Raw genomic sequence first — 14242 nt, forward strand, 5'->3', positions numbered from 1 at the left:
GTAAGGTGCTGAAAGTTAATCAAGTGAGAGTACCACTATTAATCCTTTCATGCTATGGAATTCTTCTCTTATGTTAGGAGACCTCCTATAACTTGCACGACCATCCGACATGCGCATCAAGTGAGGGTGCCAGGATAAACATGTATATTACGTATGAGTGAAGTTTAATTTATTTTCAAGATGAAATAAATATGAACAGAAGTTAGGATGTTATCTTCCCACATCCCCGTTGATCATTTTGCACATCCCCCATTTTGGAGACTGCTGTCTTTGACCATATAAATTATCCAAAAAAACAAGAACAAAGCCACCATACACAAATCTCTACTCAGAGGTGGTAGCAAATAGGGAAGATGGGCTGTCAAAATGCTGCCCTCAGCACTGTCTATTATTAGTTAGGCTTTCTTTTATATTCTAGCTGTCTTCTAAGAGAAGGTGAAGAAAACAAGGCCATTGTTTGAGCTGAGGCTGGCCAAAATATACAGTCCAAACTGAAGCCAACCATAGCTCAGTGCATACTTAAAGTAAGGCTGATTCCATTGACTTGTTGTGTCTCTGCACCTGAAGGTGCCAGAGGGCACAGATTGTATCTTTGGTGATGAGTTGCGTGGTACTTCTCACATGCTCAGTGCCCAAGAAACATACATTTTTGGAGATCCTAGGTAAATGACTTTAAGACTTGGAAGGTTTTTCAAGTTTGGATGTCAGATTATTCCCATGTACTTACTCATTGATTTAAAACTGGCCTCCCAGGGTTTCAGCTGATTTGGTGACATAACAACCTTTTAAAGTTCCTGATAGCCACTGAAAAGTGTGAGACGTTAAAGTATGAGAACAGCCAGCCCAGTGGAGAGGGCCCTGATGCCTTCTAAGCAAAGGCCTAGCAGCCTTCAGTAGGTGAAGCAGCAAGGCAGAGAACAGGGCTCAGTAACACCTGTTTTGATAAAATTAGTGAGAAATACTTAGAAATACTTCCAAGGAGAGTCTAATTACTCACCCGGAGGAAGAAAGGGAACTTTCTTCCATAGAAACCAACTCGGAAGAACTCAGGCTCCAGACGCTGCTGCTCCATGATGTTGTCATAGTAGGTTGCTTCCATTTTCTGTGAACAGAAAAATTGATGAGCTTTACACATACTTCAATCGTCAGTTTCCAAGTCTTGGTGTACAACCAGTTTTTACAGCATAAAATCCTTGGTATTTTTTGGAAGGAAGTGCATCATCCGCAGCTCATGTAGAACAATAGCTCACATTTCTATAGCACTTTCACCCAAGAGCTTTTCTCTTTGAGGACTGGTATGGGTTAGTAGAATACAGGTCAGCCACAGTCGTGGATGAATTCATTCCTATCCTGCTTGGTCCTTGAATCCTCACAGCTCAGTCCTTAAGGAGAAAGGAACAGTGCCAGGGAACAGAAGCAGAAACTATTTGATAGCCGTATTGCTTGAAGTGACTTTCTAAACAAAAATCCAGATCTGAACTCCTATTCTCATATATGTAAACCCTTATCCTGCTGCAGCTCTCATTTGGGTTGGTAATGATGGAGAATCATTGCCTTCCTCCCCTTTGTTCCTGACCTTTGACATATCTAAGCTCCTCTGTCTTCATTTGAAGTCCATGGACTCCCTCTGGCTGCAGCTGCCTGATGGTGGGGAGAACTACTCAGCTGCCCACCTATCTAATGTATAATTAATTCCTAATCTTGGGGGAAGACTGTTTTTAACCTCAAAAGGTTGATTTATATACCATGATATATAATATTTCTGTTCACCAAGATAGTGGGAGAGATGATCCTATCTCAGCGGTCCTAATTTCAGGTACAGGAAAACTAACTCCAATGTCACACTACTATGTCACAATCCTGGTTCCTTCATCATCACCCATTTGTCCAGATTTTCTAGATGAAAAGCAAATTCATTGTTTAAACTAAATCCAGACCCTGGAATTTCTCTTATAGAAAGGACTAAAGGGCCTGAGGCTGACCTTGAGAGGCAGACAGACCTGTCACTGCTGATTCTACCCTGGCTTCTGCTGGCCTACATTTGGGAGCCTCTGCGAGGAAGGGAATCATTTATTTCAACTTCAAAAAGCTGTAATTTTGTTGTTGGCTATTCCTTCCATTAATTTAGACTGTAACCTCTCAAGTTTTCATGAGATGTTTTAGCCAAAAAATTCGTCACCTTACAGATAGTCTGGTGGTCTCTAACGGATATTAAGTACCTTTGCTGAATCCAAAACTGAAGACTTTCCTGATTGGCTGACCCTGACCTTCCAAAGCCTGCAAGGCACAGCCTTCAAGAACCCAGGGGTCCCCTCCATGCCACAATAAGGCACTGGAGTAGAACTCTAGTATAGAAAACAGAGAAATAAATAAACTGTGCCCCTGGACTCAAGCAACAGGTTTGGGATGTTTGAGTAAAAGAAAAGTTGCCTGAGTGGGGGGCAGGACACAGGTCTTTGGATATGCTAAAGATATTGGCTGAGATTTGCTGATAATTTTATGGGATACTGGAATCCAAGACTTTCACTGACAATTAGAGGATATTTCTTCCACCATGGGCCTCTAGATCTGTGGGAAACAACTCCTATTGCCTAAAGGGTACCAGAACACTTTGGTCTTCAAAGATAGGAGCAAAGTTCAGGACATCTGAAAATTCCTTTTGAAATTAGAAATCTGAATTTTGAAATTTGGAACTTAAAAATATTTCCAAGTTTAAAACAAAGTTTTATTGATGACTAAAATATTAATTAATTAATTTTTAGTTTTTAACATTCCCTTCCATAAGATTTTGAGTTTTGAATTTTCTCTCCCACCCTCTCCTGCCCCCTCCTCAAGATGGCCTGCAGTCTGATGTTGGCTGTACTTATACATTCATATTAAACATACTTTCACATTAGATGACTTTTTTTTACAGTCATTTTCTTATAGTCTTCACCATAGTAATCTCCCAGTATATTGGCCCACCCTGCACCTAGTAAACTATCCCCTTTAACAAAGAAGTACAGTGAAGCAAACACAGTCCACACCATGGCCACATCTGCCAACACACATGCAACGGACCAAGTCTGTAGACCCTTGCTCTGTACTGAGGTCAGGGAGAAGACAGGCGGCCTAGTGTGGACATGGAATACGAGGACCAGAGTGCAAAGGCCTGCTAGGCCATTTGGTAGCTGTGTGACCTTGGGGACTTGTCTGCCCTCTCTGGGTCTCAGGAGGGGTTTGGATCTGTGGCCTCTAAGGACCCTTCTGGCTCTAACATCCAGAACTGAACAGAACAGTCCAGATGACCGTGGCAGAGAAGAGGAGGGCTGCCTTTCTTGTTCTGGATACTCTATTTTCCTTAGTGCTACTTAAGGCCATGTTACCTGTTTTGCCTGTCACTACTAAATCAAATTCAGCTTGTAGTCTACTAAAACCTCCAAATCTTTTTCAGACAAATTCTATATATGATATGTGCATCTTTCTATTTTTCATGTGAATACAAACAACCAGCTTTACAAGTAGGAGAATTCACATTTATCCCTATTGAACGTCATCTATTAAATTTAGTCCATCATGCTGGTCAAGATCGTCATCCAGTATGGCTGCTGTCTCTCTTAATTCTGAGCCAGTTGGAAATTGGAAATGCACATTCCTGACACATTGATGCAAATCTTTGGAAAAACTATTAAACAACATTAGGTCAAGTACAGATCCCTGAGGCAGTCCACCGGAGACCTTCCCCAAAGCTGATGTTGAACTTTAGTGACTACTTTTTATATCCAGCAGCCACCCTAACGTCTGTCATCCACCCCATGTCTCTCCATTTTTGCCACAAAAACTTAAGGGACTGCCAAATGCTCTGCTAAAGTCAAGGTGCACTCTCTGCTAAAGTCTCTCTACAGAGACTCTCTACAGAATCCCCCAGACCTTTTGGTCCAGTAACCCTATCAAAAAAGGAAATGAGGCTAGTATGGCGTGACCTGGTAGAATGGCTAGAGAGAGCATTGAATTTGGGGTTAATAGCTCCTGAGTTTGAATCTCACCTCATCTCCTAATTGGGTGACCCTGAGGAGTCAGTTAACTAATACGTGTTTCAGGTTCCTCATTTGTAAAATGGGGACCATGATAATATCTACTTCACAGAGGAGTTGCAAAGATCAAATGAGATTAAGCATGCAAACTTTGTAAACCTCCAAGTGCTACAGAAATGTGAGCTGTTATTAATATTGTTAATATCGATAAGGTTGTGCTGAATCTTGTGATCACTGTTTACTTTTCTAGAAGTTAATCAACTCTATTTTTCTTTGGGATTGAAGTCAAGCTCACCCTACAGTTGGAGGCACTGACATTTGTCCTTGTGCAGTCTTGGAGCACCTCTCCTGGTCTGAAAGATCACTGACAGCAGCTCAGTCATCACATCTGGCACTTCTCTCAGTACTACAGGATGCAATTCATTTGGCCTGATGACTTGAACTAACTAAGGGCAGCTGGGTACTCTCTTATTATCTCTGAGCATTGGGCCTGGAGTCAGGAAGACCTGAGTTCAAATCCAGCCTCAGATACTTACTAGCTGTGTGACCCTGGGTAAGTCACTTAAACCTGTTTGCCTCAGTTCCTGATTTGAAAAGTGAGCTAGAGAAGGGATAGGAAACTACTTCAGTATCTCTGCTAAGAAAACAGATAGGGTCATGAAGTATCAGCCAAGACTGATAAACAGCTAAACAGCATCTATCTTGGGTTTCAACTCCCTCTTACCCATTTTTCCTGTCCTTTCTTTTCCAAAGATTACCTTTCTTGGCAGAGAAGACAGAACCAAAACAAGAGTTAATCAGTCTCATTTCCTTTCTTTTATCCCTTATCACAGTCCATCCATCCATCCATTCATCCATCCATCCATCCATCCATCCATCCATCCATCCATCCATCCATTCACCCTGACTAGCTATCCTAATCTTCTCTGATTCTCATTTTCTCTGTCTTTTAAGCATTGGGATCAGGATTGGGCATATGATTTTACTGGCATAGGGAGCTCCTGGGAGAAACTACCTTCTGCCAATGAGGGTTGGTCCTTGTATTTGACAGGTGTATGAACAAAAATGATAAAGATGATGATTTTCTTCATGGTTTGAATCTGTGACTTCATTGGTGCAGGGAACTCTAGTGAGGGGACCCCTTCTACTAATATAGATCAGTGGCTACTCTGCAGTTTAATAATCTTAGAGAGATATTCTGGGCACTGAGATGTCAAGTCCAGGGTCACACAGGCAGTATGTGTCGGAAGCTTTGGAGCCAGCCCTCTTTGCACTCTGCCATACCATATCTTAATCATAATAACAATAAATGATAACAATAGATTGATAATTGACTTAAAGCAGATTTAGCACCTAGTTTCTTGGACCTCAAATCCAAATTCAGCTCTTTCCGTTGTAACATACATCTTCTCAAATTTCCTTCTCTGACAATGGCCACCTGAAGAAGGTATTCTTAAGGGGCCAGTTCATATGAAGTAATACTGCATTTCTCTTACTTGAAATCATTCCAGTCCAGTCCTGTCCATGCTGTTCTCTGCCTTGTCTGAAGTCCTACTGGACTTGGAGTCTGTATAGCAATTTGGGTTTTAGTTGCATACCACCTTGTGTTGCTGGCTCTAATTTTTTCATGCGTAATAAACTTATCTCTTCTCCTCTGCTCTTTCTCTTATCGCCTGTGATAACATGGGGCTAGGTCCATAGAAAATGCTCAATAAAAGAGCACCGAGACTATTTGACTGGAAAATCACTGACACTTTTTCTAAATTAAAACTGCCAGGACTGTGGTACTGTCCCAGAATCTTGCGTCTGTGGTCTAGAGGAGGGGAAGGTATATATTATCTACTTACCCGGATCCAGCTAAGGCTCTGGTAATCATAGAGACTTTCATACTGACATGCAAGCTCCCGGCACAGTGGAATCCCAAATTCCCAGCTCTGAAACATAAACAGGAAGATGGATTCAGGACTGCAGGGAATCATATCAAGAAGACCAAGAAGACAGAGTGAGAACTTATGTTTCCCAGATAACTGACTCCAAACTGAAATGCAGAGTGCTAAGTGTCTCTTTTTCAAGATTAACACTTAAGTTACAGATGTTTATGCCCCAATATGGGTCACGTATCACCAAGTAGAAAATCAAGGCCTATGATGTGTTTCATTGACTTATCCAGATCTCATAAGTTATCCTTTGGGAAAAAGAGAAGCGATTTGAGGAGCCTTGTGGGGATGCCAAATACTACAAAGAGGAGGCAGGCACTGGGGCTGCATGTTGTTATGGTAACAAGACCATGAAAAGTAGCACACTTGGCTCGTGTGTTGAGCTTTAGAAAATGGGGCTTGGTTCTATTTCCAACCTTCTTATGGGAGCCTGGGTCACCCCTTCCTTAGTACTAGAAGTACACCTGGAAATTTTCCCTCAGTCTTCTCTTTCCCATACTATTTGTAATAGCATCAAAGGGAAGGAAAACACTTAAGCACTTTATTTGGGGTTAAGTTCCCCACAAATCCATCACAGTTTCTGTTTTTGAAGAAATGTATGCCCTATAGGCAAACATTGTACAGCTAGTTAGAAAAGATATAAATACACCAAAATCAGTTACAAATGTCCCCAGGCTCATTGACCCAACAAGTCTTGTATATTCCTACAAGGCAGATTTGTGGGCTTTTCCATTGTCAGATCAATGGTTTCCAATATGGAGTATCCTTTAGTTTCCTCTCAAGTTAGAAGTTATATTTCCTTATAATGGCAAACACTGGGAGACCAACCACAAGAACGATTATGGAAGCTCTGGTTAAATCATCAGAATATCATCCAAATGTCCTGGTTTCCTGCCAAGAGCATTTGTATTGAGGACTCCTCACTTGTCTGATCTGTGACTGACACTCTTCATTAGGTACAAATGACTTCTCTGTCTGAAGAGTTTAAATAGTAAAGATGTTCCATTGCCATCATTGTGGTTGCTCTCTCTTTTTTTGGTCTGATCTGAACTCTACTTTCAAGACCTGACCCCAATTCAGAGACCCTCATAAAGATCTGCAATGTAGCTGAAAGAGGAATTATAAAGGTGGCCATGCAGGAGCCAAAGTTATGGAAGGAGACCTGAGTGTTGGGGTGAAGCCATTGGCTAAGGAGCTGTGACCTTGGTTACTCTACTGGCTTCTGTAACATGCAGGCCAAAGGAAAGAGGGTGCTGAATGCCAGCTGTATGATGCTTGTCCACGTGGACTCTTCCTTTTCCCCTGGCTACTTTTCAGTCAAGAGGCAGGAGAAGCTCTTCTAAAACTCATTAACTACAAATCTGATTATTTCCACTAGGTCTGTCAGTAGTCTAAAACTTGCCGACAAAGGACATAAGGGATGTTTTCATCACAGAGAAGGCAAGGTATATAGAAAAGCTTATCTGGCAGATGAATGTCTGGTTAAGAAAATGGAATCCAGGAATGAGATTTGATTTTTGACTTAAAATATAGGAATGACAGGATCTAGGTAGGGTAAGGTACCTAACAAAGGCTGGTAAGAAGGTATTTGCCTGTTGTCTTACAAATTTCATCAAAGAATCATTAAACTAAAAAGGATGGGAAACGGAGAAAAATGCCCACATATATTCATGAAGATACACACACATGTCATAAACAGAAGCTATAACATGGAAAGAAGAATAATTATTCAGATATCCAGAAGCTCACAGGAGACAGCAACCAGGAGACAGTAAAACTCATGGCCTCAAATGTTTATTCACAAATATAGAAAGTGTAGGCAACAAGGAAAATGAATTAGCTGGCCTAATACAATGTGGCAAATTTGGCTTTAATAAGTTTCTCTGCGAAAGGACAGACCCAAGACTAGAATGCAGCTCTGGATGATTGGCCTGGGGGTGGGAGGTGTTATATATTAGGAAGGCAGACCTACGTGAAGAAATCTGGGGAAACTAAGGGGGCAGAGACTGTTTGGATGAAGATCAGTGTTCTCTTGGCTCCACTCATTTCACTCTTCATTATTTCATGCAAGTCTGTCGATGTTTTTCTAAGGTCATCGAGCTCATCATTTCTTATAGTACAGTAGTATTTCATCACAGTCATATACCACAGCTTGTTTAGCCATTCCCCAATTAACTGACATCCCTGCAATTTCCATTTCTTTGCCCCCACAAAGAGAGCTGCTATAAACATCTTAGAACATATAGGTTCTTTTCCTTCCTTCCCTAGTCATCTTGAGAAACAGACCTAGTAGTGGTACTGCGTCAAAGGGTATAGAGATGATTTAATACCTCTTTGGGCATATCCAGATTGCTCTCCAGAATGGTTGGATCAGTTCATAGTTCCACCAACAGTGAATTCGTGTAATATTGTTTTCAAAACAACTTTGAGGGACTAAGTCATTTTGACTCCTCTAAATACCCAAATTAGCTACAAAGGACATATGAAGGAAAATGCTATCTGCATCCAGAGAAAGAACTGATAGATAGAAGTATGTATAGAATGGTTTCATATGTATATACATATTTGTTTCTAATGATAGTCATCTGGGGGGGGAGGGAATAAAAAAAGGGAAAAAAGTTACACGATAACTTTATTATATATTTCAAAGGAATAGCAAATTGTACATAATAGATTTTCAGTTCCATGTGCAATCATCTTTTTTTTCTATTCTACTATGTTGTGGAAATGTTTGTTTTTATTTCTTAAGTTCAGAATAAAATGAATAAAATGAAAAAACAAAAGATCAATGGAAGGACAAAGAAAAATGGTATTTTCATCCAACTACACTACAGATCACCTGAATAGAAAGTGGAGCTAAATGAGAAATCTGGGAAATACACGGAGTATAAGTCTGAGGAGACAGAGGCATGATACAGCAGGGAGGAGAAACTTCAGGTACCAAGTTCTGTTCTGGAACTATTCTCTGCCCAAAGCAGAGGAGCTCAACATCTTTGTAAGCTTCCAGGATCACTGATGTCATCTAGTCCAATACCCTCATCTCACAGCTGAAGAACTGAGGCTCAGAGAAATTTTACCTTCAGTAACTTTCCTTCATCATAATGTCATCTTTCAGAGAGTACAAGAGCCAACAAGGATAGATTCTGGTCTGGAATAGATACTCACTGATGATTGCTGGAGTGATCGTGATCAGAACCTGGGACAGAGGATTATTCCTCCTGAGGGTTTTTGGTAGAGGAGACACTTGGTGTCCAAAGTGCTACAGTTCAGAATAAACTGGATTGTAAAAGCTAACCACAATAAAAAAGGTTGTGGGTAGTTTTTTGCTTTGTCTTTTACAAATATCTGGGAAAAGATCAATATCTAACAAAGGACAGGACTAATAATTAGGGGGGATAGGACGATGACCCACAACAAAGGGAAGACAGAGCTGCCAAATCATTATTTTGCTTCTGTTTTCTCTGCTACAGAGATTGACCTCTGGGCAAGGAAAGACATAAAAATACAGAATACTAAGTTAATACTCGAGATAAGCAAAGAAATGGTGAGAGAATATTTGATTGTTCTTGATAAATTGAAGTCAAGTTTGGCCCAAAATGAACTACATCCTTGGATATTGAAAGAAGTGATGAATGTGCTTACTGAGCCACTCCCAGTGACCTTTGAAAGATCAAGAGGGAGGGGGAGAGGTACTACAGAATTGGGGCAGGGAAAATTTGCCCCCCCCCCCAAAAAAAAGAAAATGGGAATCTGCTAACAGTAGGTCAGTGACTTGACTTCCATTTCTGGGAAAATTCTAGAATGTAATATTCAGTAAAGATGGCTATCTTGAAAAGCTCCAGTTATCAATTTAGAATTCTGTAAGAAAAATGAATGAATTGTTAGCCCCTGGATCCAGTGATCCCTCTCTGGGCACCCTTTCCATTGAAGGTCAAAGACCAAAACAAAGATCCAGCAGAAACCAAAGTATTTATAGTAGTGCTTACTACACAAAGCAGAGCAAAGCAGTGCCCACTATGGTGGTAGCAAAGAACTCGAACTAAAGTGGGTGTCCATTCACTGAAGAGTGACAGGAAAAACTCTGGCATGTGAATGAAATGGAATATTGTGCTGTAAGAAATGAGAGTATAGATGGCGGAGTAGAAAGACGCACATACACATAGCTCCGAACCCACAACCCACAGAACGGCTAGAGGGGACCAACTCACGGTGAATTCTGCACCCAGAGGCCACGGAATATTGGAGCGAGGGAGATTTCTGTTCCAGAGAGACCTGCAAACCTCTCGCGGGGGGTCCTTCGCTCTGCGGACTGGGCGCCGGGACTGGGAGCAGAGGGCAGCCCTGCAGCGGCCACGACACCGTGAGGAAAAGATCCGAGTGGGCTACGGGGACGGGATCTCCAGTGGCCACGCGGGTCCCTCCACCCACAGAGGGACGTGCAAACCTCTTGCAAAAGGTCCGTCGTGCTGCAGACGCGGAGCCCAGCCCAGACCTGCGGCGGCCGTGGCTCCGAGAGGTACAGATCCGAGCAGGCTTCAGGGACAGGATCTCCAGCGGCGGCACAAGCCTCTCCACCCACAGGTGATGGGGGTCGGTAAGAGAGTCTCTTTGGCGGGTCGAGAGGGGAGTGGGGTGCCCCCATGGCTCGGGCCCCCCTGGGAGATAGAAGCTGAGAGGTGGCTGCAGACAGGGGCTCCCCAAGCGGGCGGGAGCCTGGATCCATTGTGGAAGGTCTGTACATAAACGCCCTGAAGGAACTGAGCCTGAGAGGTGGCCCTGCCCCGACCTGACCACCTGAACTTAATTCTCACACTGAATAGCAGCCCTGCCCCCGCCAAAAGCCCTAAGGCGGGAAGCAGCATTTGAATCTCAGTCCCCAAACGCTGGCTGGGAGGACCAGGAGGTGAGGTGGGTGTGAGGAGAATATTCAGAGGTGAAGTCACTGGCTGGGGAGAATGCCCAGAAAAGGGAAAAGAAATAAAACGATTGAAGGCTACTTTCTTGGAGAACAGACATTTCTTCCCTTCCTTTCTGATGAGGAAGAACAATGCTTACCATCAAACAAAGACACAAAAATCAAGGCTTCTGTGTCCCAGCCCACCCAATGGGCTCAGGCCATGGAAGAGCTCAAAAAGAATTTTGAAAATCAAGTTAGAGAGGTGGAGGAAAAACTGGGAAGAGAAATGAGAGGGATGAAAGAGAAGCGTGAAAAGCAGATCAGCTCCCTGCTAAAGGAGAACCAAAAAAATGTTGAAGAAATTAACACCTTGAAAACTAGCCTAACTCAATTGGCAAAAGAGGTTCAAAAAGCCAATGAGGAGAAGAATGCTTTCAAAAGCAGAATTAGCCAAATGGAAAAGGAGATTCAAAAGCTCACTGAAGAAAATAGTTCTTTCAAAACTAGAATGGCACAGATGGACGCTAAGGACTTTGTGAGAAAGACAGATATCACAGAACATAGCGAGAAGATTGGAAAAATGGAAGATAATGTGAAATATCTTATTGGAAAAACAACTGACCTGGAAAATAGATTCAGGAGAGACAATGTAAAAATTCTGGGACTACCTGAAAACCATGATCAAAAGAAGAGCCTAGACATCATCTTCCATGAAATTATCAAGGAAAACTGCCCTGAGATTCTAGAACCAGAGGGCAAAATAAATATTCAAGGAATCCACAGAACACCGCATGAAAGAGATCCAAAAAGAGAAACTCCTAGGAGCATTGTGGCCAAATTCCAGAATTCCCAGGTGAAAGAGAAAATATTGCAAGCAGCTAGAAAGAAACAATTCAAGTATTGTGGAAATACAATCAGGATAACACAAGATCTAGCACCCTCTACATTAAGGGATCGAAGGGAATGGAATAGGATATTCCAGAAGTCAAAGGAACTAGGACTAAAACCAAGAATCACCTACCCAGCAAAACTGAGTATAATACTTCAGGAGAAAAAATGGTCTTTCAATGAAATGGAGGATTTTCAGGTTTTCTTGATGAAAAGACCAGAGCTGAAAAGAAAATTTGACTTTCAAACACAAGAATGAAGAGAAGCATGAAAAGGTGAACAGCAAAGAGAAGTCATAAGGGACTTACTAAAGTTGAACTGTTTACATTCCTACATGGAAAGACGATGTTTGTAACTCTTGAAACATTTCAGTATCTGGGTACTGGGTGGGAGTACACACACACACATGCACACACGCACACATACATAGAGACAGAGTGCACACAGTGAATTGAAGAGGATGGGATCATATCTTAAAAAAAAATGAAATCAAGCAGTGAGAGAGAAATATTGGGAGGAGAAAGGGAGAAATTGAATAGGGCAAATTATCTCTCATAAAAGAGGCAAGCAAAAGACTTATTAGTGGAGGGATAAAGAAGGGAGGTGAGAGAAAAACATGAGGTCTACTCTCATCACATTCCACTAAAGGAAAGAATAAAATGCACACTCATTTTGATAGGAAAACCTATCTCACAATACAGGAGAGTGGGGGACAAGGGCACAAGCAGGGTGGGGGGGAGGATAGAGGGGAGGGCATGGGGAGGGCATGGGGAGGAGAATGCAATCTGAGGTCGACACTCATGGGGAGGGAAAGGATCATAAGAGAATAGAAGTAATGGGGGACAGGATAGGATGTTGGGAAATATAGTTAGTCCTATACAACACAACTAGTATGGAAATCATTTGCAAAACTACACAGATTTGGCCTATATTGAATTGCTTGTCCTCCAAAGGGAAGGGGTGGAGAGGGAGGGAGCTAAAGAAGTTGGAACTCAAAGTGTTAGGATCAACTGTAATGTTCTTACCACTAGGAAATAAGAAATACAGGTTAAGGGGTAAAGAAAGCTACCTGGCCCTACAGGACAAAAGAGAAGACGGCGACAAGGGCAGAAAGGGAGGATAGAAGAGAGAGCAGATTGGTCACAGGGGCAATTAGAATGCTTGGGTTTGGGGGGGAGGGGATAAAAGGGGAGAAAATTTGTAACCCAAAATTTTGTGAAAATGAATGTTAAAAGTTAAATAAAAAAAAATAAAAAAAAAGAAACGAGAGTATAAGGAATTCAGAGAAAGATGGGAAGATTTATATAAATTGATGAAGAATGAAATAAGCAGCAACAAGAGAAAAATATCCCCGGTTATTATAGTAGTGTAATGAAAAGATCTCTAGAAGGAAGAGAGGAACTCTGAGGAACCGAAAAACCAATGAAGGTCCTGGAGAATAGACAAAGAAACCTTCACTCCCCTTCACAGCAGAGAGGAGGGGGGTCCTACTAAGACAAAGCACTACATATGTTGTCACATATGTCTTTATATTGTCTTTGTTAGAGAAGAGAGGTTTGGGTCTGGAGGCAGGCGTTCAAGTGACACAAAGTTAGGAGGAAGAGTTAATCCACTAGATGAAAATTAAGATTCAAGATCCTGGCAGGTTAGAAACTTGGGCTGAATGTACAATGATGAAATTTAATATAGCTAAATAGAAAGTCTTGCACTTGGGGTCAAGAAATTGATTTTAGAAGCACATGGTGAGATGACAATTTGAAAAATATTTGAGAATTTTAGTGGATAGCAACATCAGTAGAATAAGTCATGCGGTCTGGCAGACAAAAAATCTAAAGCAATTAAGTGAAGCAAAATTGGGGCAACAAGAACAGTGAAGGGCCTGGATTCCATGCCATGTGAGCATCCAGTGAAGGCACCAGGTGTTTGCCCTGGAAGGAACCTGAAAGTTGCCTTCAAACACCTGAAGGTCAGGAAAAGGCATCAAGCTTGTTATTTTTGATCAAATCCTTTCTCACAGACGAAGCTCTTGTTGGGTTGCACCAACCCCTCTCACTGTGCCCCCTGGCACGCTCCTCTGCTTGAATGCTCTTTCCCCTTGGGTTGACTCCTTTGTCATAAGCATCTTGATTTTGTGACATAAGTGACTTGACTTCATCGTTCTAGAATGGAAGTAAAGGCTCCAAATCCTTTCCCAAGGGAATTAGTTGGACTTATCAAGTCCTAAGTATGCTGTGCAGTAGGAACTGATCAGGTGGGCATTCTGCATGGGTTATATAGTGTGTTGTATAAACACATAATCAGAGAGAACAAAGAATTCGGTAAATCCCAGAGGATGAGCTAAGGGATTTGCATTTGTCTCAGAAAACCCCAATCTCCTGAGTTCTCTAATGCAAAACCCTGTCAACAGTAGCTGGATGGGCTTTATAGTTATTTGTGTATTACTTCTTACACTATTTTTTCTTCCATTGTAATATTTTATTAACACTCAGGGTGGTCATGATCCTCCT

General features: G+C 41.8%; 1 protein-coding gene across 1 annotated transcript in view; it reads right to left on the reverse strand.

The window, feature by feature from the left end:
* The window catches only part of DOCK3 (dedicator of cytokinesis 3), a 409824-nt gene that overhangs the window by 43316 nt on the left and 352266 nt on the right, over positions 1-14242 (reverse strand). The window contains exons 39-40 of the mRNA XM_072612190.1: positions 5861-5947; positions 998-1102 (exon numbers count right to left, since the gene is read on the reverse strand). Coding sequence (XP_072468291.1) covers positions 998-1102; positions 5861-5947 — 192 coding nt within the window. The remainder of the gene's footprint in view (positions 1-997; positions 1103-5860; positions 5948-14242) is intronic.

This window comes from Notamacropus eugenii, chromosome 1 (genome assembly GCF_028372415.1).
Source record: "Notamacropus eugenii isolate mMacEug1 chromosome 1, mMacEug1.pri_v2, whole genome shotgun sequence".
NCBI lineage: Eukaryota > Metazoa > Chordata > Mammalia > Diprotodontia > Macropodidae > Notamacropus > Notamacropus eugenii.